General features: G+C 41.1%; 2 protein-coding genes across 3 annotated transcripts in view; one reads left to right on the forward strand and one right to left on the reverse strand.

Annotated features, from left to right (window-relative positions):
• Window positions 1-14,411, forward strand: part of LOC106812753 (AP-1 complex subunit gamma-1-like) — a 19,966-nt gene extending 5,555 nt beyond the window's left edge. For both annotated transcript variants that reach the window (XM_014816720.1, XM_014816721.1), the window contains exons 3-22: window positions 365-489; window positions 2,090-2,231; window positions 2,718-2,814; window positions 3,842-3,918; window positions 4,429-4,524; window positions 5,335-5,415; window positions 5,621-5,719; window positions 6,243-6,412; window positions 6,852-6,992; window positions 7,478-7,532; window positions 8,314-8,451; window positions 8,824-8,898; window positions 9,036-9,163; window positions 9,572-9,676; window positions 10,044-10,212; window positions 10,590-10,725; window positions 10,893-10,988; window positions 11,462-11,613; window positions 12,062-12,160; window positions 12,411-14,411. In XM_014816720.1, coding sequence (XP_014672206.1) covers window positions 365-489; window positions 2,090-2,231; window positions 2,718-2,814; window positions 3,842-3,918; window positions 4,429-4,524; window positions 5,335-5,415; window positions 5,621-5,719; window positions 6,243-6,412; window positions 6,852-6,992; window positions 7,478-7,532; window positions 8,314-8,451; window positions 8,824-8,898; window positions 9,036-9,163; window positions 9,572-9,676; window positions 10,044-10,212; window positions 10,590-10,725; window positions 10,893-10,988; window positions 11,462-11,613; window positions 12,062-12,160; window positions 12,411-12,512 — 2,283 coding nt within the window. In that variant the 3' untranslated portion in view covers window positions 12,513-14,411. The remainder of the gene's footprint in view (window positions 1-364; window positions 490-2,089; window positions 2,232-2,717; window positions 2,815-3,841; window positions 3,919-4,428; window positions 4,525-5,334; window positions 5,416-5,620; window positions 5,720-6,242; window positions 6,413-6,851; window positions 6,993-7,477; window positions 7,533-8,313; window positions 8,452-8,823; window positions 8,899-9,035; window positions 9,164-9,571; window positions 9,677-10,043; window positions 10,213-10,589; window positions 10,726-10,892; window positions 10,989-11,461; window positions 11,614-12,061; window positions 12,161-12,410) is intronic.
• An 800-nt stretch (window positions 14,412-15,211) lies between these two features.
• LOC106812755 (epimerase family protein SDR39U1-like) lies at window positions 15,212-17,197 on the reverse strand. Its single transcript, XM_014816722.1, has 5 exons — window positions 17,097-17,197; window positions 16,851-16,933; window positions 16,372-16,493; window positions 16,066-16,212; window positions 15,212-15,842 (listed from the first exon to the last, which is right to left on the reverse strand). Exons 1-5 carry the CDS (start codon window positions 17,112-17,114, stop codon window positions 15,427-15,429), a joined length of 786 nt encoding a protein of 261 aa, XP_014672208.1. The 5' UTR covers window positions 17,115-17,197; the 3' UTR covers window positions 15,212-15,426.
• Between the last annotated feature and the right edge of the window lie 4,461 nt (window positions 17,198-21,658).

Consider the following 21,658-nt stretch of genomic DNA (forward strand, 5'->3'; position numbering starts at 1 on the left):
CTATATAAACGGAATACTACGATCATCCGCGCGTTCACCTCTGTCTTCTTTTCTTTTTTTCTCTCTCTCTCTTTCTCTCTCTCTCTCTCTCTCTCTCTCTCTCTCTCTCTCTCTCTTGTTTACTCTCATGTTGCTCTTCCTTCACTTCTAGATCACTCTTTTCTGCTCCCTCTCCTTCCTCTCTATCCCCTGCTTCCTCATCTCATCTTTCTGTCTCTCTGTCTCAGTCTTGATCTCACATGTTTACTCTCTCTCCCTCTCTCTCCCCCTCTCTCTCCCCCTCTCACTCTCATTCTCCCTCGCTTCCTTCCTCCTTCCCTTTCTCTCTCTCACTAAGTGAGTAATAAACATATTGTTTTTTCAGCTGGAGTGTCTGAAGTTGATCGCGTCACCGCGCTTCACAGACAAGCGCATCGGCTACCTCGGCGCGATGCTGCTGCTGGATGAGCGCACTGACGTACACCTGCTCATCACCAATTCCCTGAAGAAGTGAGTACGTAGGTCTGCCCGCTCTATGTGTCCAGCCCCCGCAGATGTTTGTATGCCTGTGCGTGGGTCCCAAACCCCAGGGCTTGAATTCCAAGCTGCAAATTGAATCCGTAATCATAACCCTAATCCTTACCGTGGCTCTCGATTTACAGAGCTTAAAAATTTAAGGCACACCAGCTTACCGTGGTGCCCTAAAACTTCATATTAAACTGAAAGCAACACTTGTCTTCTTCTAAAAGAATTTAAAAGTTATTGTGTTGATACTTCACCGCTTCCAACCTCACCGTTTCATTCCGGCTATGTTCGCTCATTATCGGTGATGTGGAGTACAACAGGCACCATTTAAGCTAGTTCATCTAGAACACCTTCTAGATACTACTTTTGAAATCGGTTACAGTTTGCCATTAGGCATTAGCAAGGATTTGTGTTTCATGTGCTACTATGTCTATGGTGTATATAGCGAAAGTTGTTGAAGCGATTGTACCAGATGCATATAGAGTTCCTTAAAAATTATCATTTCAGCTTGCATCTTGAGGCAGTTATTCATCTCGTCATTATTCCCTGCGGGAATGCACATTGTAATGGCTGGTCTGCCAGTCAATTAGCGAATTTTAATTTTGTGTAATTCCTTAGTAATGATGGGCCATACACGAACAGGAAATGAATTCTCCTTTCGTGAAATCTAGTGGGCGTGTGCATGTTCAAAGGTCAAAGTGGCGTAGTTCGGTTGCTATTGTGATGGAGTCCTCTTGAACCGGCATTTTGTGCAGATGCGTGATTGAGATGGGATGGGTTGCGACAGCTACAGTAAATGACGATGCAGCCGGGAGAAGTGATCTTGAGATCGGTTGTATGAAATTGCAGAGCGCACTTGTTGGTTAGCGTGAACATTGAATACGACGGTGCCTAATGTAATACAGTCAGTAATGTATGTATTAGGGTCATTTAAACTTAAAACAACAATTTTTCAGGTTTTACCAGCCATTCTCATACTCTATATCCTATTCTCGACTTTTACGATACTTACAGTTACGGGTACTCCTTTGCGTAACACCACTGTGTTTACACTTTATAGTAAGGCTAACATGTCTTAGAACACGTGCACAATATTTTCACCAAAATGTGCATCGATTTCCATGTCAAACTGAATACGTTACGGTTACATATCAATAGTAATGATTCTCGCATCTCACAAGATGCCAACGGCCTGTACCCTGTCGCTACACTGTTACCTTTATCTACTTGCCGAGATAGGGTTTGTTTGATATTACATTGCTTATAACAGCACAGACCCCTTCTAATTTTTATGCTGGAGTAGTTAGTAAATACGGCTGCTAACATTGGAGACCTAATTTGTCTACACATATTGATTTTTCGATGTATTTGAGAGATTCTAATTTTTACAGGAACTGCCAAAAGTGTAATTTATAAACATGTCTGCTCTATAGATAATGTAATAAGAGAAGGAAAATGTAATAATAGAGAGAGTGCAAAACTGCCAGAATTGTTCTGTATAGACAGACCTGTGTTTGTTATATAGGATTAGGAGTGACAACTAAGTTCTAACACAGGTTTGACAGTATTGACATTTCTCCAACAGTGATATGAACCATCAGACACAGTTTGTCGTCGGGCTGGCGCTGTGCACTCTGGGAAGCATCTGTTCGCCGGAGATGAGTCGAGACCTTGCTGGGGAGGTGGAGAAGTTGCTCAAGTCATCCAACGCATACATCAAGAAAAAGGCGAGTTCCGGCAACGTGTCAATCATACGATCAATGTCAGTCCCCGGCCAGTTTTTTGTCATTGCCTTTGGTGTTGCCACGAGGTGTAACCATGTTGTTAGTTTCTCTGATAGCGTCATCTAGATTTGCGTGCCAAGTGTGTTTGAGTATTACCTGCATTTAATAAGTGTGCACACTTGATGTAAGTACACACTATTAGCATCTTCTCATGTCAGAATTTATGGTGTTACGTCGATCGTGCTGCCATTCAGTCTTGCTCTGCTATGCAGAGCTATAAGGAAGCAATGTGGGTTGAAACATTTCCTTTGCCATGCGATACGAGAATATCAATGGTACAGCGTTTGCCTCAGAAAATGCAGCATGCATTGCATTTAGAAAAAACCACTGAGATGACTGCGACACGGTTGAATTGTGTGTAAGGTGGCGGATAGCGCTGCGCCCCGCGTAAACCCGCGTAATGCTAATGCTGCGATGTGTACGTTTCAGGCGGCTCTCTGCGCGTTCCACATCATCCGGAAAGTTCCCGATCTCATGGAAATCTTCATTCCTGCCACAAGGTCCCTGCTGACTGAGAAAAACCACGGTAGGAGATGCGATCGCGTTGTTGCACGAAGTTGCAAGATTTTGAAAAAACTAATCAGATTTTGATAGGGAGTACTTAAGCTTACTTAATGTTCATTGAATGTAACTCTGGATAGAGTACCTCAACACTGAATAGTTCTGTATTTTCTCGGACCCATGACATCTCGTTGTGCTTGTGCCTAATATTTTTATTAGGATATCGATTTGAATGTTGAATTTTCAGTTTGAATTGAATTGAATGAGTGAGGTAATTGCGATGTTTAGACTAGTCTGGTACTTTTAGAAAGTAATAGTATTGTATTGATGAAAGTACATGCACGCAGACTGAATAGTGGCTGGCAGAGCTGGTTCCATTTACGTGTGCCTATGCAAACAATATGTCATGGAGCGAGTCTAATGTACAGCGCAGCCATTGTGGTAGACTTTATTGAGTCACGGTTAAGAAACCCTAGGTAAACTTGTGCGAGGTTATTTGTTACTTTCTGTCTTTTATTAAGCCATACTTCCTTGTACATCATATTACTCCTGTTAATATTCTTTGCGTGTTGTGCTATTTAATTACTATGCAGTTCATGAGCCATATGTAGCTAATACTTATTCTGCAGGTAGTTGTGTACTATCAGTCTAGGGTTCTCCTTCAGGTTGACGCATGTCGGGTCTGACTTGCCTTAAAATCTTAAGTTTATTTGCGACATCCTATACATCCCCCCTCCCCAATCGCCAATGAGTTTACTTTTGGAATCCCAACACAGTCATACTGTGTTTTAACAGCTTGATGAATTGAATCGGAACTGATAGTTTATCTGCGTAATGTGGCCGCTTGAGATAAGTGTAATTGACTCAAATTTGCAATTAGAGACTAATTGCCAGATCGCCTGACATGTTTTTCTCAAGATGTTTTTCTAACGATACGACGATAGTCCCTAAATGCTAAAGCTAACCTATGCGGTGCAGGTGAGTGACAACTTGCGTTAAGTGGAGTCTTCCAAACGATCATGCCTCTAATCAGGTAATCACTTGATTCACAGGTGTGCTAATGACTGCAGTGGTTCTCATAACAATCATGTGTGAATTGAGTCCAGACACCCTGGCTCACTTCAAAAAGGTAAGTTGAATGACAGGGCATTACACAATGTCTGGAAAACAAAGTGATCGGCTTTTTTGTGTTGTTGACCCACCCTCACCCAAGATATTCCTGGTGACCATAAATTTTGAACGGCTTCCCTTAAAAAAATTAGGATACTCCCACCCCAGGGTTTGTAGTACAGTGGTCTTCAAATTTCTTTTTTTTTATGGTGGATTTTATCTTTGGTCCCGCTGGTCGGTGTTGGTGGAAGAATACGCTTGTTTATTCTGTATCATGAGAGATTTCAGTGACCCTATAAAAATAATTAATGCTGTGCTTTAGAAATTTAGCAAATTAATCGTTTTTACACAAAAAAGGGTTAGCTACATACCTAAACTTTTATTTCAGTGTAATCAGCAACATCGATTTTATATTTGGCTCAAGTAAATTAAGAATTTTACCAATTGTCGCTGTGGTCAGGCGACTGAATTTTGCACAACCGGTACTCATCGTCACTGGCTTCCCACACCTTTTGTTGTTGTTTCCTAGTTGGTTCCGAACTTGGTGCGAATCCTGAAGAATCTGATCATGGCGGGATACTCGCCGGAGCATGATGTGTCGGGAGTCAGCGACCCTTTTCTGCAGGTGAGGGAACTAAGCTGTGAAGTTGCCCAGTCAGGGCATGAAATTCAGATTTTTCCAGTTTTTTTACCAGCCCGCAAATGTGTTTTTTTTCTAAAATAAAGTTAAGGCTGTTTCACTGACTCTTGCTTGTCCGAAAAATGTTGTAGTGTGCGGCATCGCGTAGTAGCTGTTAAACAGACTATAATGCAGATCGTGAATGCTGTCCGAAGTGGTTTTGTCAATGTCATGTTTCACGCCTGCATTCTCGATTTCAAATTTGTAAAATGTTGATATATTATGGCGTGATATCCTTTAGGTATAATATTAATGTAGGCTATTTGCTCATTAAAGCTATAAATAAAAATGTAGGTACTCGCTAACACGGCCGACACCACCGGCTCGGAGGGCCGGTATTTTGGCAATGTCACTGGCCCTCCAAATAATTCGCCGGTATATGCCGGTGGGCCGGTGCTAATTTCAGGCCCTGCCAGTAGTCTCGCCGACCACCACACGCTGCGAGCGCGACGTTGACGTTGCGTGTTGTCGATTGCGTGCTCGCTCTGACTTTGAAAGGGGGGGAATGTAGCAGCAATTTGAAGTGCAGCTCATTGAGACATGCGAGTCTTTGCGAAAAATCCGGTCATTAATGCTGCTTGCGGTTGTAATCGTCTGCGAAATGTTTTACACACGAAAATACTGTACTCACAGTTGTAAATTGTCTGGGTTTTTTTTCTTGCATACAATTTCCCAGTTGCCGTTGGAATTATCAGAAATTTTTCACGAATGAAATTTTCTCACGTATCATTAAAACTGTCTGAAATGTTTTTTCAGGTGAAAATTCTGAGGCTGCTGAGGATTTTGGGTAAAAATGATAGTGAAGCCAGTGAATCGATGAATGACATCCTTGCGCAGGTACGTATAATTGTGCTTAATCCTGCATTAAGTCTTCTATAACCCTGCGTAAACCTACGCTGTAATTGTTTTTAAGCAGACCTTTATTTAGCGGAACTGATATAGAAAATGTGTGTATAAATTTACTCGGTGCTGGAGAATTAAAATGAAATAGTTTGTGTGTAACTGTTTCACAGTAAATTCACAGACCCCTCTGTAATTCTAGGTTGCTACAAATACAGAGACTAGTAAAAACGTTGGCAATGCCATTTTGTATGAGACAGTACTCACAATCATGGACATCAAGTCGGAGAGTGGTCTGAGGGTAAGTGCGAAAAAACCACTGTATCTCAGAGCAACGTTTTTTCTAACATTGCAGCATCTATTCTCTATTATGACACCTGTTTGCACTTCTTAAGTGCTTTAAAAAAGCGGCAAATAGCGGCATGAAAACAGTCGCTGACAACAAGGTTGGGTGAATATAGAAAGTAATCTCAGCATGGAAGGGAATCAGTCTTGAAACAATTCTAAAAATCTAGCCAGTCATGATTTTGAACTTTGAGTTTTCATTTCTGCTATATAACCTGTAATAAAATCTACAAAAATAAGGCAGTCATGCTTAAATGGCACTAGTCCCGGAATGATGCAGGGGCTGCTATTTCTTATAGTAAAGGAAACAAAAAACACGAAAACTGCAATATTTTAGTAAATGGCTAGGTGAAACGGTTATTGAACAGATATGACTGGATGAATGAGGAACCATGGTTTCTAAGAAGGTCATTCCTGCTAGTTCCCATTGTCCTCATTTGTAACTCGCCGCCACGTATTGTTCGTGCTTGCGCTCGCAGGTGCTTGCAGTGAACATCCTTGGGCGGTTCCTGCTGAACACTGACAAGAACATCCGCTATGTGGCACTGAACACGCTGCTGCGTACGGTTCACGCGGATACACAGGCTGTTCAGCGGCATCGAAGCACGATCGTCGAGTGTCTGAAAGATCCAGACGTCTCCATCAGAAGGTTTGCTATCAAGATATTCTTACTCCTCCACGACAGGAATCTAGTGTCACGATGCTAAGATTATTAAAAAATGATTTATTTTTAATTGCTAATAATAATTTATTTTTATTTTATATTAATGTTAATTGCTAAATTATTATTACATTACTTTTAGTTTTTAATTTGTTATTATTTATTTTGTTTACTAACAATTTATTAAATTAATTATTTTACAATCATGCATTTATAATTACACATGAATTATGCTATGCAGTGTTTCTGAGTTAAATATAATTGGTTTAAGCAATTTGTTGGAATAATGCATCCGTGAACATGAAATTTAATATTAAGACATCATTTCAATTTTTACTAGTTGGGAATATTAGACAAGTTGCTTATGTTTAGAGATATTCAGAGTTTTTATCTCGGTTATTAATCACATGATTACACAACGATTCAGGCGTGCCATGGAGTTGTGCTTTGTTCTCATCAACACGAACAACGTGAGAACAATGATGAAGGAACTTTTGGCATTTCTCGAGAAGACTGATCCAGAGTTTAAACCGATCTGTGCTTCGAAGATGTTTAGCGCAGCGGAGAGGTAAGCAAAAGCTCACTTTTTTGCCCATTCTGTAGTCGACATGACGTTGACTTGATTTGTTTGATTTGATATTATGGTAATGGTATTGAAATATGAATTGCACTTTGGTTATTCATTTATGCTTCGTTTAGAAATGGTTAGAAAATGGCATTTCAAAACGATAATGCAAGTTGTAAAGAATTGAATGGTCATAGATGTTTATTTATAGTGTTGATAAAATGTTTTCGTATTCAAGCAAATATGTTATCATCCTATACTCTAGAATTTGCCAGTTTGCTCATGTATTGCATGTCTGTGTAAGCAAACAGCTGTTCCACCCATCATATGCAAATGTATAACTTTAAGCACACGGTTATGCTTAAAAACTGCTGTGACTGTATCATACATGTATATCTGTTGTTCTGCTGACATGAATGATGAAAGGGTATGCCACGTTTGAGTATTTGGAATGTTATCACATCTGATCATTCAGCATTGAGTTTCAGATATGCTCCAGGGAGAAAGTGGCACATGGATACCATGATGAAAGTGCTAACAACTGTAAGTGACTTCATGATAGCCGAAAGTGTTGCACAAAGTCATGCACCAAACTAATTACCTTAAACTGTCTGCGATGAATGTTCAGTACGTAAATAATCATCAATTAGGGGTAAACATTTATTTTCGTCAAGAACTAAGACAATTGAGCCTGTATTCACGCCACCCATAAAGGATCTCAGTTTCTCTTATGAGCACTGATGTTGTTTATCTCAGATGTGGGTCAGTAGGTAGGCGAAGCTCATAGTTGGTATAGGCATACACATGGACTTAACCAGTGTGAGATGAATCTGTGTGGGCATGGTCTAATAACTGACTAATCACTAAAGACAGGATAGAAGTTAACTTGAGAGTCCACTTTACTCCCTTCCTAAAAAAGAGGAACCCTCGGCTGGAAACAAGTCTAAGTAACCCGTCACAACGTCATAATTATCGTGTTATCTGCTGTACATTGCAGCAAAATTAAATTTTAAGATGGGAAACAGTATTGTAGTTGATGTATATCATATAGTTGATATGAGGTCGAAGTTATTGGACTTTGGGATTTTTTGGTTTTGTCTACTAGAACTTTCATAGAATCGCATGTACAATTTCAGATGTCAAATCATGAAGTCTGACAGTAACATGTCCAGCCTTTGACTTCAGACTCTAATGTTAATTTCTACAGATGTTAATTTTGATCACTGCTTTTCAAGTTACTCAAATTAAGCAATCATTTGAGGCCGAGCTCGCTATCCTTGCTGTCATTCATAAACCGTGTGCGCATGTGCATTGTGATTTTCAGGCTGGGAACTACGTACAGAGCGATGTCGTTTCCAACCTTGTGCATCTTATCCCTTCTTCCAACGAGCTGCACGCCTACATGGTGAAACAGCTGTTCCGTGCCATCTCTGAAGACATCTCCCAGCAACCGCTCGTTCAGGTTAGCTTCATCGATTACCTCGCTTCTTTATCGTATTATGCACTAAGCTAGTCTAATCTAGATGCGGTAGTGTTGTGGATTTGTTCCTCGTAGAGTCGGTCCAGGTATCTATTTGACACATTGTCTCATTCAGGTTTGTTCCCAAGATACTGTGTTCTTGCAAGGTGTGTTGCAAATGGAACCTTTTCTATTAGCAGTACTCCCTATCTACTTGTGTGAACAGGAATTACGCTAACTGGCGACTGCATTTTTTGTTTGCTTCACATGAATATTTGAAGTGAAAATCGGACACAAGTTCTTGTGGTGGTCATTTGAGACCGGGCAGTTTCCCTGGCATTGAGCCCCGGATGTAGCACTGATATCTCTCCGCAGGTCGCAGCTTGGACGATAGGAGAGTACGGAGACCTTCTCCTGCAACCAGATGCTGAAGCAGATGATCCTCTAAAGGTAGGGTAGTGTTAATGATATATATATATATATATATATATGTATATAACATACATACCTGATAATGTGATGGAAATGAAGCTACTGTGTGGGGGTGGGCCATCTAACACTTATCGTATATTTCTGCGCATTTCTAGGTATCAGAAGATGAAGTAGTCAACGTGTTGGAGCGAGTCCTTGCGAGTAACCTGTCAGATATTGTCACCAAGGAGTATGCCATTAATGCGCTGATGAAGCTCAGCACACGCTTCCCGAATTCCGAGCCGTGAGCATCTTCTTTCTCGCTGGTCGCGGGTGATGGAATAGCAAATGTGATCGAGGGTTGTTTGTGAGATTTGGAATAATAATGCCATGCAACTGAACATGTCTTCCCTAAATGAAAAAAAAACGAGTGTCAGCATGACTGTTTACATTGGTTAATCGAACCGTTGTTATCGCCGCAATTAGTGTCGCTGTAATTATTATTAACGTTTGCATGTTTCCTAGCTAGTAACACACGTCAACGCATGCATAGTTACCCACACTTGCAGTAATGCTTACGTGCGTATCTAATCATGAAGTTGGCGTTCGTAGCTGAGCAAATGATGCTGTGTTGTATTTGTTGTTGCGTACATGGGTTTATGAGTGAACTGTGTTGCTGCTGGCATAGTGAAACCTTTGATTCTGCATGCAGGCGAGTTAAGAGCGTCGTGTCGATATATGGGAGCCACGTGAACATGGAGCTGCAGCAGCGGGCCGTCGAGTACCATGCGCTGTTCGGGAGATACGACACAATGAGGTGCAACCAATTCCTCGTAGCCTATACCTACACAGCAAACGCATGCTACATGAGTTCTTCTTCATGGAAGGATTGCGTGTGTTTGTATCGTTCGGCTGAGCGTCTTGCTATCGCAGAAAGTAGAGGATGACGCGAGAGGGTTGTACCATAGATGGAAATCGATACAATCAAATATGTTAGTGAACACATCAGTTACATCAGTGAACAGATGGCAGTTTAGTAAGAAGACTTGGCATTTCCCTTGAGTGACCCTTATACGCGGGTTTTACTTTACCCAGCAATATTGGCATGTGCTGAATCATTTGATAGATGGCACCTTCGATTATGTAGAGACCAGTTGAAATCACGGCTGCATTCTACGTTGTAGGGCTGGAGTGCTGGAGCGCATGCCACTCTGCGATATTAAGAAGAACATGAGCTCTGCAAGTTTACACAACGGTGTCTCGAACGGATCAGATGAGGACCTGATGCCCGATGACATGCCTGTTAGCAAGGCAAAGCCAGCTCAACAGCAACAGCAGCAGCAGGAGCAGTCTGTAAGTTCATTGTCGTGGAACTCGCTGAGATTTGATTCGTGCTAAGCAGAATCGGTCATGCTCACCAATTAGCTAACGTGATGGTATTTCACGATTAACGAGCTATGCTGGTGGACTGAAGGTCGTCGCTGTGTTTCTGTAGAACGTTCAGAGTTACGGGTGTGACTAGTAACTAGGAGTTTCGGTAAAGCCTATTACATCTTGTATATTGTTTACACGGGTAGATATGGGGACTGGTGTGATTTCGGTAGGCAAACATGGGCAATCTACGATAACGGTGACTGCTTGATAAGTACCTGTAGTAGTATCTACCTGTCATTTGGTCTGTGTGGGCGAGTGGGAAGAATCTCACACACGTGTTTATGTGTTTATTTCAGAGTTCAGGGCTGTTGGACATCCTAGGTGGCCTATCAGCACCAGCACCCCAGCCCAGCAGACCTCCGGAAAATAACCTCCTAGATCTGCTCGACCTAGGCTTACCTACAGACACTAGCACCATGCCAACGTCATTAGGTGAGTGTTTGGCATTCTCGTCTGCTAACTCATCTATCTACATCAGAAATGGATAGGACGATCTAATGCCTTGTTCCTGTTACGGTGGTTGAATCATTTTACGCAAACCACGCCAGAAATTGAGCAAGCTAGTGGAGCTTATAGATGCGATTGTATTCTATCAATAGGCACGCAGCCACCTATAGCACCTGCGCCAGTAAATAACGTCCTGGATAGTCTTTTTACATCACAGCCCATCATTGCTCCAGCTCTTCTAAAGTCAGGTAAGTACAAGGTTTTGTCGCTATTGTAGAATTTCCACACCTTGTGATAGGTTAACATGGCTCTTTCACTTGTATGCTGGTAGAGAAAGAGATCTAGGTGTCATTGACCCTTTTCCACCATGCTATTCCAGAGTTTTTTCTCTCTTGTTTTGTTTATTAAAAAGCTTGTTCAGTTGACTTAAAAAACAGCTGTTACCATGAAATATGCAGAGTTGCTTATAGTTAGACCCTATGAAGATGAACGGTTTCTTGTTCATGATATTTTACGATATCAATGGCCCATGTTTACACATTTTTGGATTTAGGAATCTTAGGGACACAAATCTTAAATCCAAAACGGAGTAAATTTTTAATATATTTCGTGTTGAATATTCGGTTTCATTACACCATAGTGTTCCACAAAATGTTATCTATTGTCATTTATAAATCGCTTGTCTTTTGCAATCGATTGCAAAATGATTCTTTTGTTTCAGACATACCATTAATCACCGTATTCGAGAAGAATGGCTTGAAAGTTGACTTCAGCTTTGAGCGGAATGGTGACCAGTTAACCATATCTCTAGCTGCTAACAACTCTTCATCACAGTCGATGGACAACTTTATGTTCCAGGCTGCCGTTCCAAAGGTAATAGCAAGGGCAGTGTGCAATCGGAAGCATTCTATACCAGGCCTGCTCCGGTCACTGGATGAATGCTTAAGATGCATTGTGTCATTGGATATATGGTTGCCTGAATGCAATGCCCGGCAATATTATCTTTGTACAAATGCCTTATCAATATCTTTCAGATTATTTTAGTATATTTCTTTTGAATGTTTTCAGCCTAAACGAGTTAAAAATTGGCTTAGTGCAAAGCACGGGATTTTATCATTTCATCATTTACACAGGTTACACATCGATTGCACAGTTTATTTCCTTATACACAGCATCATTATTCCATCTAATTGGTTTAAATTTCTGATCATACATACCCTGCACTGTTCCACCTCTCACCACTGCTCTAAATGGTACAACGTGCAAACAATGTCATGCTAAAGGCCTGAATTTACGAAATTCTACTGTTTGTTTTCTGCAGACATTCCAGCTTCAGATGATGTCACCTTCAGGGAGTACGATTCCACCTAACAGTTCGGGACAGATCACTCAAATTATGAGAATCAACAACCCTACAAAGGTACGTGGGAGAACAATTAGGTAACTTGGGAAAGGGTCGGTGGGGAGAAAAGCAGGCAGTCTAAACAGTGTTAGGCTGTATTAACGCTACTGATGGATGGAATCAGTCAACGTGATGATGGATTTTGCTTGAAATTGCAGAGGTATTGCTCTGGCTCCATGGAAAGATAGAATGTTGCCAGTACTGTTGCATCAAACGAATATTTTGTTATCGCGTGAGGAACACTCATGGGCGGTTTTTGTCTCCACAGCAACTCCTGCGCATGCGCCTCAGATTGAACTACAGCCATGGAGGCGTCGAGATAAATGAACAAAGCGAGGTTAACAACTTTCCGACCAGTGTGTGGCAGTAACGACACCTGCTGGCTTCCGAAGAGCAACTTCCGGTGTGAGAAATGCATTAATTTGTCTTTACTATTACATCCTGTCAGCGCGAGAGGTTGATCGCACATTGTGGGTGTGCAGCCTGCATGACGCGTCCTCAGCTGACCCTACGTTGTGTCCCATTGAGGTTTTACGTACTTGACGACCTGTTGTTACGAGACACTATACAGTCGCATGTTGATAAATGGTGTTGCAAGTTGGTGATTGAATGGTTGTTCACTGGCAGGTGGTGGCATGGCGGACATAACGTCTGCATCACGGAGGCCGTCGCCGCTCTTGAGTGGAGGCCGATTTGTTTCTTTCCCATGCAGAAGACGCTGTCAAAATGTCATGTACATACTGGGCAATGGCAGCATGTGTATCATAGTAATTTCTGCTTGGGGGATATTAAGCCAGTCACCTGGCTTGTCATGGACATGTCATGTCATGTCATAATCCAATCACGGCTCTAATTGAAGTGCAAAAAATTTCAAAGTGTTCCCATGAATAGCAGTCATTGCTTTCACTCATTGGTTACTGTCAGTATGTTTTTAGCTGGTGCCTGTGTAAATACGTAGCAAAAAACTACGTAAAAGCCTACACGTGTTATAGCGCCATTAAAAATACGTTAGAATAGTACTTCAAAACAAATCAACTATCACAGACCAACAAAAAGCAAAGAAAAAATAATTGGTAATAACCTTACTGATAAGAGGCCTGCAGTAGTATGAAGAAGTATTAAATGAGCATACCTCGGACAGTGATATTTAGTTTCACCATGCTATAGTCTTGTTTAGAAAATGTTCATAATGCCAGGACACATCTTTAGATAATAAATCAACCTTGAGCAAGCTATCTGAATATTCATAGGTATATAAAAAGTTGTATAAAATGGCAAGGTTGGTGTGATGTGAGTTCACCCTGAACACCATGATATATATTTAAACATGCAAAATTGCACGCTTACGTGAGATAATTATGCTCGAAATCGAATGTTTACGATGACTCCACCCTCTGCAAGTGATTAGAATCACTTTGGCCGTAAGTGCCAACGAGCGACTCGCTCGCAATATCCGTCATTCTCGTTAGGAGCTTGGTAGGCAGCTGCTCATCTATTCCTAGATCCGTTGCAACCGGCGTGTCACTATATGCTCTGGTGAGATGCACCGGTCGTCTCAAGGGAAAGGTGGCATACCGCTGTCATAATGTCTTGTTTTCGCTGCTCCATTATTTACATTTAGGGGATTGTATAGCGATATTTTAGGCGTTGCACAGTTCTGGTTTGAAGAGGTGTGGTATAAAAAAGGCCGTATATTTTTGGAGGCCTCTAATTGGCAAGCTGCATACGTATATGTAAAGAAATGAGAGTATGGCGGTTGTCCAGATTTCGTAGTACACTGACATTTGTATTATATATGAAGTAACTTGTGTTGAATTTTTGTCTTTATATAATCTAAAAATTTGAACATGCATGTATATATTGATTGACAATAATTTCGTGACTAGACGTAGTCGCGACACTGCCCATGGGCAGAGTGTGTCAGCTGTGGCTAATCCTAATATCATTTGCACCAGTGTAGTCACGCCTGTATGGCTGCACATTGCAAAACGAGTTAGTTTCAATGAGTAAAATAGACACCAGTTTGCTTATTGCAGTTAATATCAGTAATGATGTGCTTGTCTGTGGATCTATGAACTCTTGCTTCCAATTTTCCTTGAATATGAAATCATGTGGATGTGTGTTGACGATGTGAATGTTCAATAGGTGTGTACCCTGCTATACCTGTGTGTGATAAGAGCACTTGTTTCTCATTGTTGGCGCTGTGGAGTGTCAGTGAAATATCTTATTAACTGTTTAAAATAAATAGCAGCTATGCTTTTATTCGACTGTATATTTGTTATGATAATCAAGTGCATATAGATTGTAAAACAATAAAAAAAAATCTTGAGCACATATTTCATAATAAATTATGATTTCACACAAAAATTCATAACTGGGACATGATCCAATCAGTAATAAATTTAGCTAACCTGCTTTGTGCATTTCTCATGCACCAAAACATCATACACATGTATGTAGGATAATTGAAAAATAAACACGTACCCGGTAATAAACTTCTTCACTGCACTAATGCAGCATTAAAGGGATAGTAGACTCTAGGATTTTACTGCATACAACTGTACTTACTGTATAACAAATCGTCTATACCCACACGTACTTGTTACCAGATACCTAATTTAATTGTTATAATTAATTATACATCAACGCTACGAAATTTGAACGGCGCCATTGACACCCGCGACCGTGCGTGCTGCCACCCTGAAAAAGTTGCGCATTTGCCAATTTATTTTGCACGTTACAGACAGAGGGCTAATGACAAAGGTGCAATTATATTTATACCTAAATGCTATTTAACTGAACGATGTACATTTTAGGACAAATTTATCCATAATATAACTGAAACTATATGTCGTTTATAAGATATTACAATCCTTTTGCTTTTAAATTAATAAATAAGAAACACCCTCGGTCTGTAGCCCTTGGCTGAAAAGTCGTTTTGCGCAACTTATCAGATCGTGCGCTTCGAGTGGCGCCACCGTCATTGTAATCAAACTGTAGTCGTTAGTTTTAAAACATATTTTAATAATATTTCTAATGGTGATTGAACCATGAAACTTTTTATGTAGCATAATTTTAACCTAAATTAACTAAAAATAACCCTAGAACCTAGAGTAAACGATCCCTTTAATATAAATATATCAATCTCAGTCTTCAAATTTTTACACTATATTACAGCCATATACACTATTCGTTTTTTTAAAAGTGACTCTTGTGGAAACTGTTTACAAAACCGACAATCGATCCATATTGGTAATCTCGACTGACATTCCCGCTAAAGTCGTCTATGCGAGATGAGCACATTGGTCACACGCCGAGCGGATATCGGCAAACTTGTAAACGTAACCAGTCTCCAGAACGCGCTGCGGCACCACACACTGACCGCGCGTCATCACTTTTGCCCGCTCTTCGCCGAAGACGAAGTTGAGCAGGAATTCGGGGACGGGGAAGAAGGCGGGTCGTCTCATCGCGGAGGCGAACGCTCGCGTGAATTCCGCGTTTGTGCAGCACTCCGGCGCAACGCCATTGAAAACGCCGTTTGCGTGATCGTTCTCCACGGCATGAACAAATATGCCGACGATGTCGTCGATGTGAATCCAGGGCAGGAACTGTTCTCCCGAGGCCACTCTTCCGCCGAGTCCCAGGAAAAACGGCAGGAATGCACTTTGGATCATTCCTCCATTCCTTCCCAACACTACACCTGGAAAGAAGGCCTGGTCAGTTTTATTGCTATCACGAGGGCATCTATAAAACTGTCAGTACTCGACGATAACAGTCGATTCTCAAGATCCTGTTATGATGGAGTGCTGATGCTACAAACAATCCATATTATAGGTGGGTTGCTGTTAATCAACTTTAAATTTAGTGTTGTTGACTTTTTTACACTTGGAACACAGTTGTTGCACCAGCAGTAATTTTAATACCTGTTCTAATAATGACATGTCTTACTCCAGACTCATCCTGTAATTTTCCAGCAGCTTCCCAATTTTTGCAAAGCTCTGCCATAAAATCTCCTTCGCCGCCAGGACTAGCTTCGGTGTACCTAGTGGTGACGCTGGGTGGATAGTAACCTATTAGAAATCAAGAGGGCCAGGTCATATGCAAACAATGTGATCGATTCCCTGCATGAGTTCAAATGATTGAATAATCTGACTGAGACATCCGACATTTTGAATTTTTTGCTTGCTTTTAAGATAAAATTATGCTGTGAGAAGAAGCATGTGACATACCTACAGCTGAGCCACATACGAAAACACTTGGTTTCTCTTCTGCTTGGTTTATTGCCGTTGCAAGTGTTCGTGTTGTTTCTATTCTGCTATCATACAGGCTCTTTACGTAATCAGCATTCCACCTTGAATTACATAATATGACTAAATCTCCAGAAAAAAATCTGCCATTTTTTTAACAAGGCATAGTGATTTATATATAAATATATACTTGTCAACTTCTGGTTCCATATAATGTTACCATAATAATCAGGAAAAGCAGGATTGTTCAGTCACTACATTACCATATATGATACTCATACGATTTTCATGAGCTAAATCCATAAAATGGAGTATGGATCATTCGACATTTTTTATAAATTAGTGTACTGTTTTGCAATGTAACCATAGGTTAATGTAAGTCTGAGACGATATACTATCTTTGCTATAAATATAGTCTCTATGTTTATATCATTGTAGTTTTGTGATATAAAAATAAATACCGCTTTGCTGGGTTCAGCAAGTTCTCCCCGGCGAGATTTATGACTGCTTTGCACGGTGGCAATCCCTGTTGTACTATATCATCCTAAAACATTCATAAGTGGAACAGTCGGTGGTGGAATTTAGCCGAATGCAATGAACTACAGTTCTTTGGACTGTCACTGAACATAAGAAGCGACTATAGGATGGCATAGCAATCACGTTTGCAATAAAACTATATGCAATAATATGCTGAATGAAAGCAATACATTTTTTAAGTTACCCATGACATCATTGATCCCTTTCCTGGTGTCCGAGAAATACCGATTACATTGTAACCTTTATTTAGTAAAGTTTTGCGCAGGGCAGATCCAATAAACCCAGTGGCGCCACCTGGTTCATAAACGAATATAAATATAATAATTACACAAGAATCCATTAATGACATGCCAACTGTAACAGCTAACCTAAGATTTCAATTGTAAGTTCATGGCAGGACACTCTTCTATGTGGGATCATTTTAGCAGCTCTTGTTTATGGGAAACATAAAAAAAGTTTTAGAAGTTACTGCAGATTTTGCAGGGCTACCTCAAACAGGTGATGTTAGGTCATGCTAGCTGTTTTTACTGAAACACAGATTGGCTCTCGTACCATTGGTATTGCATAAGTTATGTGTTGGCAGGCATAAACAACACAGTTGGACACATTATAGTTTCAAACAATATAAATAGAAGCATTCAAGTGGCATGCAACAATCGCATTCTGAATCTAACATGAGTTATCACAAAACACCTCTCGTTTTTTTTAAATCAATGAATGTAAAATTTACAAAAAGGCATAGCGCCTTGTGGCAGTATACGTGCAGTGTAAGTACTTATAAGTGCATAAATGATGCGCGCAACTGCCAACATAGAATAAGGAGTTGTAGCAGTGTAACTGTGAATATAAGTGATATGACGTTAAATAAGTGAACTTGGGAATCGTGAAAAATACGCAAAAACAGGTTTGTAGCACCGTTTTGTTCCTCCTTCCTGTGAAAAAAGCCAAAGAACATATTTCTTGGTAGATGTGAATTATAGGCAAGACCTTGCAGAAGAGCCCTGCCGAAGTCTCTACCCCCACATTTGCGAAAATCAGGGCCGGAGACCCAAACTAGGATTGCTCCATAGGACTTGCTTTCACAAAAACAGATGTAGAACTAGCCGTTCCTGCCACTCGTCGTTGCGGGTGTGCTGTGTCGCTAATACACTGATACCGGTATATATAAAGTAGTCAGTGACAGTGTATTACTATTAGCGACGCAGCACACCTGCAACGGCGAATGGCGGGAGCGGCTAGTTCTACATCAGTTTTTGTGAAAGCCAGTTGATATACAGTGACACAACAGTGGAAGTTCAAGTGTAATAAACGGGTAGTTTTCGTGAATGTGTAACAGTGCCGCGTTCATAGGATATTATTCTCAGTTTTTACTAATACTAATAGTAATACTAATTACTATTACTAACTGTAACTCTGCCCCCACGTGGCTGTGGTCACGACTCACACGAGGCTTCAAGTTACTGAATACTGGAGCTGAGGGACTGTTCTGTGTCGTGTGTAGATACAATAATGTAAACCAACAATGCAATAAGAGTCGCGCCCAAGGAATAGAGAACATGGGTCCCAATAAAACCAATGTGCCTAACCCTAAGCACTAATTCTAACCTCTAACCCTAACAATAACCTAACCATAACCCTAACCTATTATATTGATATAATATTATATTTATATTGATGTAAATGACATTGGTTTTATTGGGACCCATGTTCTCTATCCTTGAACCGAGTGCCCTACTATCACTATGTCGTGTGATAACGTAAGTCGTCCGACGTATAGCTATAGGCATAGCCAGTATCATAGATATAGAAGAGAAGATCTGCTACTAGTCTATAGTATATAGGCCCATAGTATAGGCTATACCGGCAGGACTGGTAAATAAATAATGCACTACCCTATGCAATAATAATGTAATAATGCAATACACTATGATACGGGTGACTATGTATAATGGCAAACACTGATATAGAAATGTTAAAAGGTAGTGATACTAGCACCAATACGCTGTCTCATAAAGGAGGTAATATTTAGAAATGCCAGGTAGATTAACTATATTATTATTTTAAGTATTATTTAGCCTAAGACAAGAGTAAGATGCTAGATGCTAGGAAACGCTGATTCTGCGAGGGGATCTTGTGTCGAGGGATGCACTTTCGGCCCTGGCGCCCAGAGCCAAGCGATTACAGCGCCGCTCACATTAATATAGGGCAACGCAAAAATGCAAAGGCAGCCCATTTGGCGATTTTAAATGTAAACCGCTATATCGTTTTTGTGATTTGACTTTCATAAACTATGGTCTGTTCAGGTAGATGGCAAGGAATAAGCAAAAAAGGAAAACATCAACACAAAAGAATATTCAATCAGCAAGAAGACAAGTTGGAACGGCGTAGTAAAGCGCAAAGGAAAGCCCAAACAAGTTTTTCTGCAAAAGGTTCGTTGGCCGTATCTTCCAGTTTTCAGCTTCCAGGTTGGTCTGCCTGTAATCCCTGTGAGTGAGAATGGCGGCTAGGCGACAGGCGTCCATCCCTATGTTACGCAATGCGGCGATTAGGGTTTAGGGGTTAGGGTTAGGGTTAGGGTAGAGGGTTAGGGTTAGGGTTAGATTAGGGTTAGGGTTGAGGGTTAGGGTTAGGGTGGTAGGGTAAAATGTAAAATTCATGTTTTATCAAATGGTAGCTTGTAAGCATGGTTTTAGTTCCGATAACTCGCCGCTAGGGTGAATCGCGCATTACCGTACTAGGGATGACGGCCCTGTCGGCTAAGCGCGCATGTCTGTGAGTGTGAGGGTTAGTACCCAACTTCGCTTGGTCCATATATCATTAAAGGCGCACAATGCGCATCCAAGACGCTAATTTTCTTTCAGTACTAGACTAGCATAATACTGTCGTGTCATGCATAATATAACTACCTTATGGCAAAAATAAACTCTAGTTTTCCTCCATTTCATCTGCGGGCCGTTGTCTATAAAAGGTATTTTGAAGGCCGTGGCTACGGTACGCCAGCCGTATCTTATGTCTCGAGGCTACGGGTAGCCGCCAGTCATCTGGCTTTCGCATACTTAACGAGACAAAGATGGGCGGCGGTGGCGCCAGCATTTGGAATCAACGCCGTTGGAAAATTAAATTCACGATTTTGAGCAAGTTTAGATGAGCAAGAACCTAACCGCTAACCCTAAAACCTAAACCCTAACCATAACCCTAACCTAACCCTAACCTAATCGCTAACCGCTAACCCTAACCGCTAACGCAAAAAAGGGGTGTGAAACGACCCGACGGCTTGGCGTACCTCCAGCCACTGCGATTTTGAAAATAGCTCCGATGTTGTGTGACCCGTTTGCCCTAGCAACTCCCAAGCAACACCGTGCAGCGTGCCGCGGTACCAGCGGTGCGGGCGCAGCAAAAGATAAAACATGTGAGGCGTCCGTCAGCCACTTCGCTTTGTTATGTTGTTTGACACAATTTAGCGTTGGCGCTGATTACCCTGATTTCGCAAGGCTCTGTTGCTTGTTGGAACGCGCAGTCAAATGGGAGGTAACTAGAGTTATTTTGCCATAGAGGTGTAGTATGATTATGCATGAGCACGAAGTTATTTGCTAGTCTAGTACTGGAAGAAATTTAGCGTTTGATGCGCATTGTGCGGCTTTATGGCGCACATTATTGGAAAACATACACGCAAAAATAGCTTAAGTTAAACTTAAACGGTAGCCTTCCCGTCGAACTTTCAAGCGGCAACATAATAGTCATGGCAAAAATGATTTATTTGATTATGAATTATGCTTATGAATTATGAGATTATTTTTAACATTGCACGTTTGTACTTATTCTTTTATGTACTATTGATAGGTAAACCGCAAATTAGCTCTTCATGTCGTAGCCTCTAGTAACTATAGCCCGCCGTAGCAGTTGCCGCAGGCGCATGATGCAGGAACTGTACGCGGGCTATAGTGTACTAGACTAGTCCATTCGAAGCTTTAGACTACCAAAGTGAAACGCAAACCCAGCGACAGATGGCGCTCTCGCTCTGGGCTGCAGATCTAAACCACTGGCACAAAGCTGATTTTCCGTAGACTTTCTTACGGCTTGTTTTACTATAAGTTTTAGCAGCAGAGGCCCGTTACTCCTGTCCTATGGTAATCTGGTGTGTACTTATAAAAGCTGCAAAGATATAAAAAATGAACCATTATTTAGTGAGAATTTGATAAATATGTGATACGAAATAGTGCGGCCGGCATTTACGTACTTTCAGATCATCTACGGCTGTTTAGCTAACTAAGTTCACGGGTATTTTATCATGAATTTTTGGGATGATTGCCATATACTAATTCTCGAACATTGTCTTTGACACATTTGTGCATATTCAGCTTAAACATCTAAATTTGTCCACCAACCAACATGCAAATCATAGAAATTTTCTAATGTTTTTGTTCGACGGCGACTTCCGGCGGCCTGTTGGATTGCATTTGGCCTGGATCCCGTCGGAGCTGCGCGCGCCACTTTAAAAATAGGTGCTGCATTGTGGCAGTGGTATTATCCTGATGTGGGAAGGGGCATCTGCATCGGCAGTTTGAGTGACACGTTCGGGACGAATGTTTTCAAGCGTTTACCTTTGGCCGCTATGGGGCGGCGATTGTTTCACTCTGTGCACTGGCTGTGTTACGACCATGTTATAGGAGTGGTATCATTATTGAATAGCAGCCCTGATGTTATTGTACAATGATACACCATGAATTTTTCT

Source organism: Priapulus caudatus, unplaced genomic scaffold (genome assembly GCF_000485595.1).
Source record: "Priapulus caudatus unplaced genomic scaffold, Priapulus_caudatus-5.0.1 Scaffold682, whole genome shotgun sequence".
Classification (NCBI taxonomy): Eukaryota; Metazoa; Priapulida; class Priapulimorpha; order Priapulimorphida; family Priapulidae; genus Priapulus; species Priapulus caudatus.

Coding starts and splice junctions, on each gene's coding strand:
- LOC106812755 (XM_014816722.1), bottom strand. Junction 16,213..16,371: donor CGTATGTGGCTCAGCTGTAG/GTATGTCACATG, acceptor GATTTCTAATAG/GTTACTATCCACCCAGCGTC. Junction 15,843..16,065: donor ACATGTCATTATTAGAACAG/GTATTAAAATTA, acceptor CCTTCTTTCCAG/GTGTAGTGTTGGGAAGGAAT.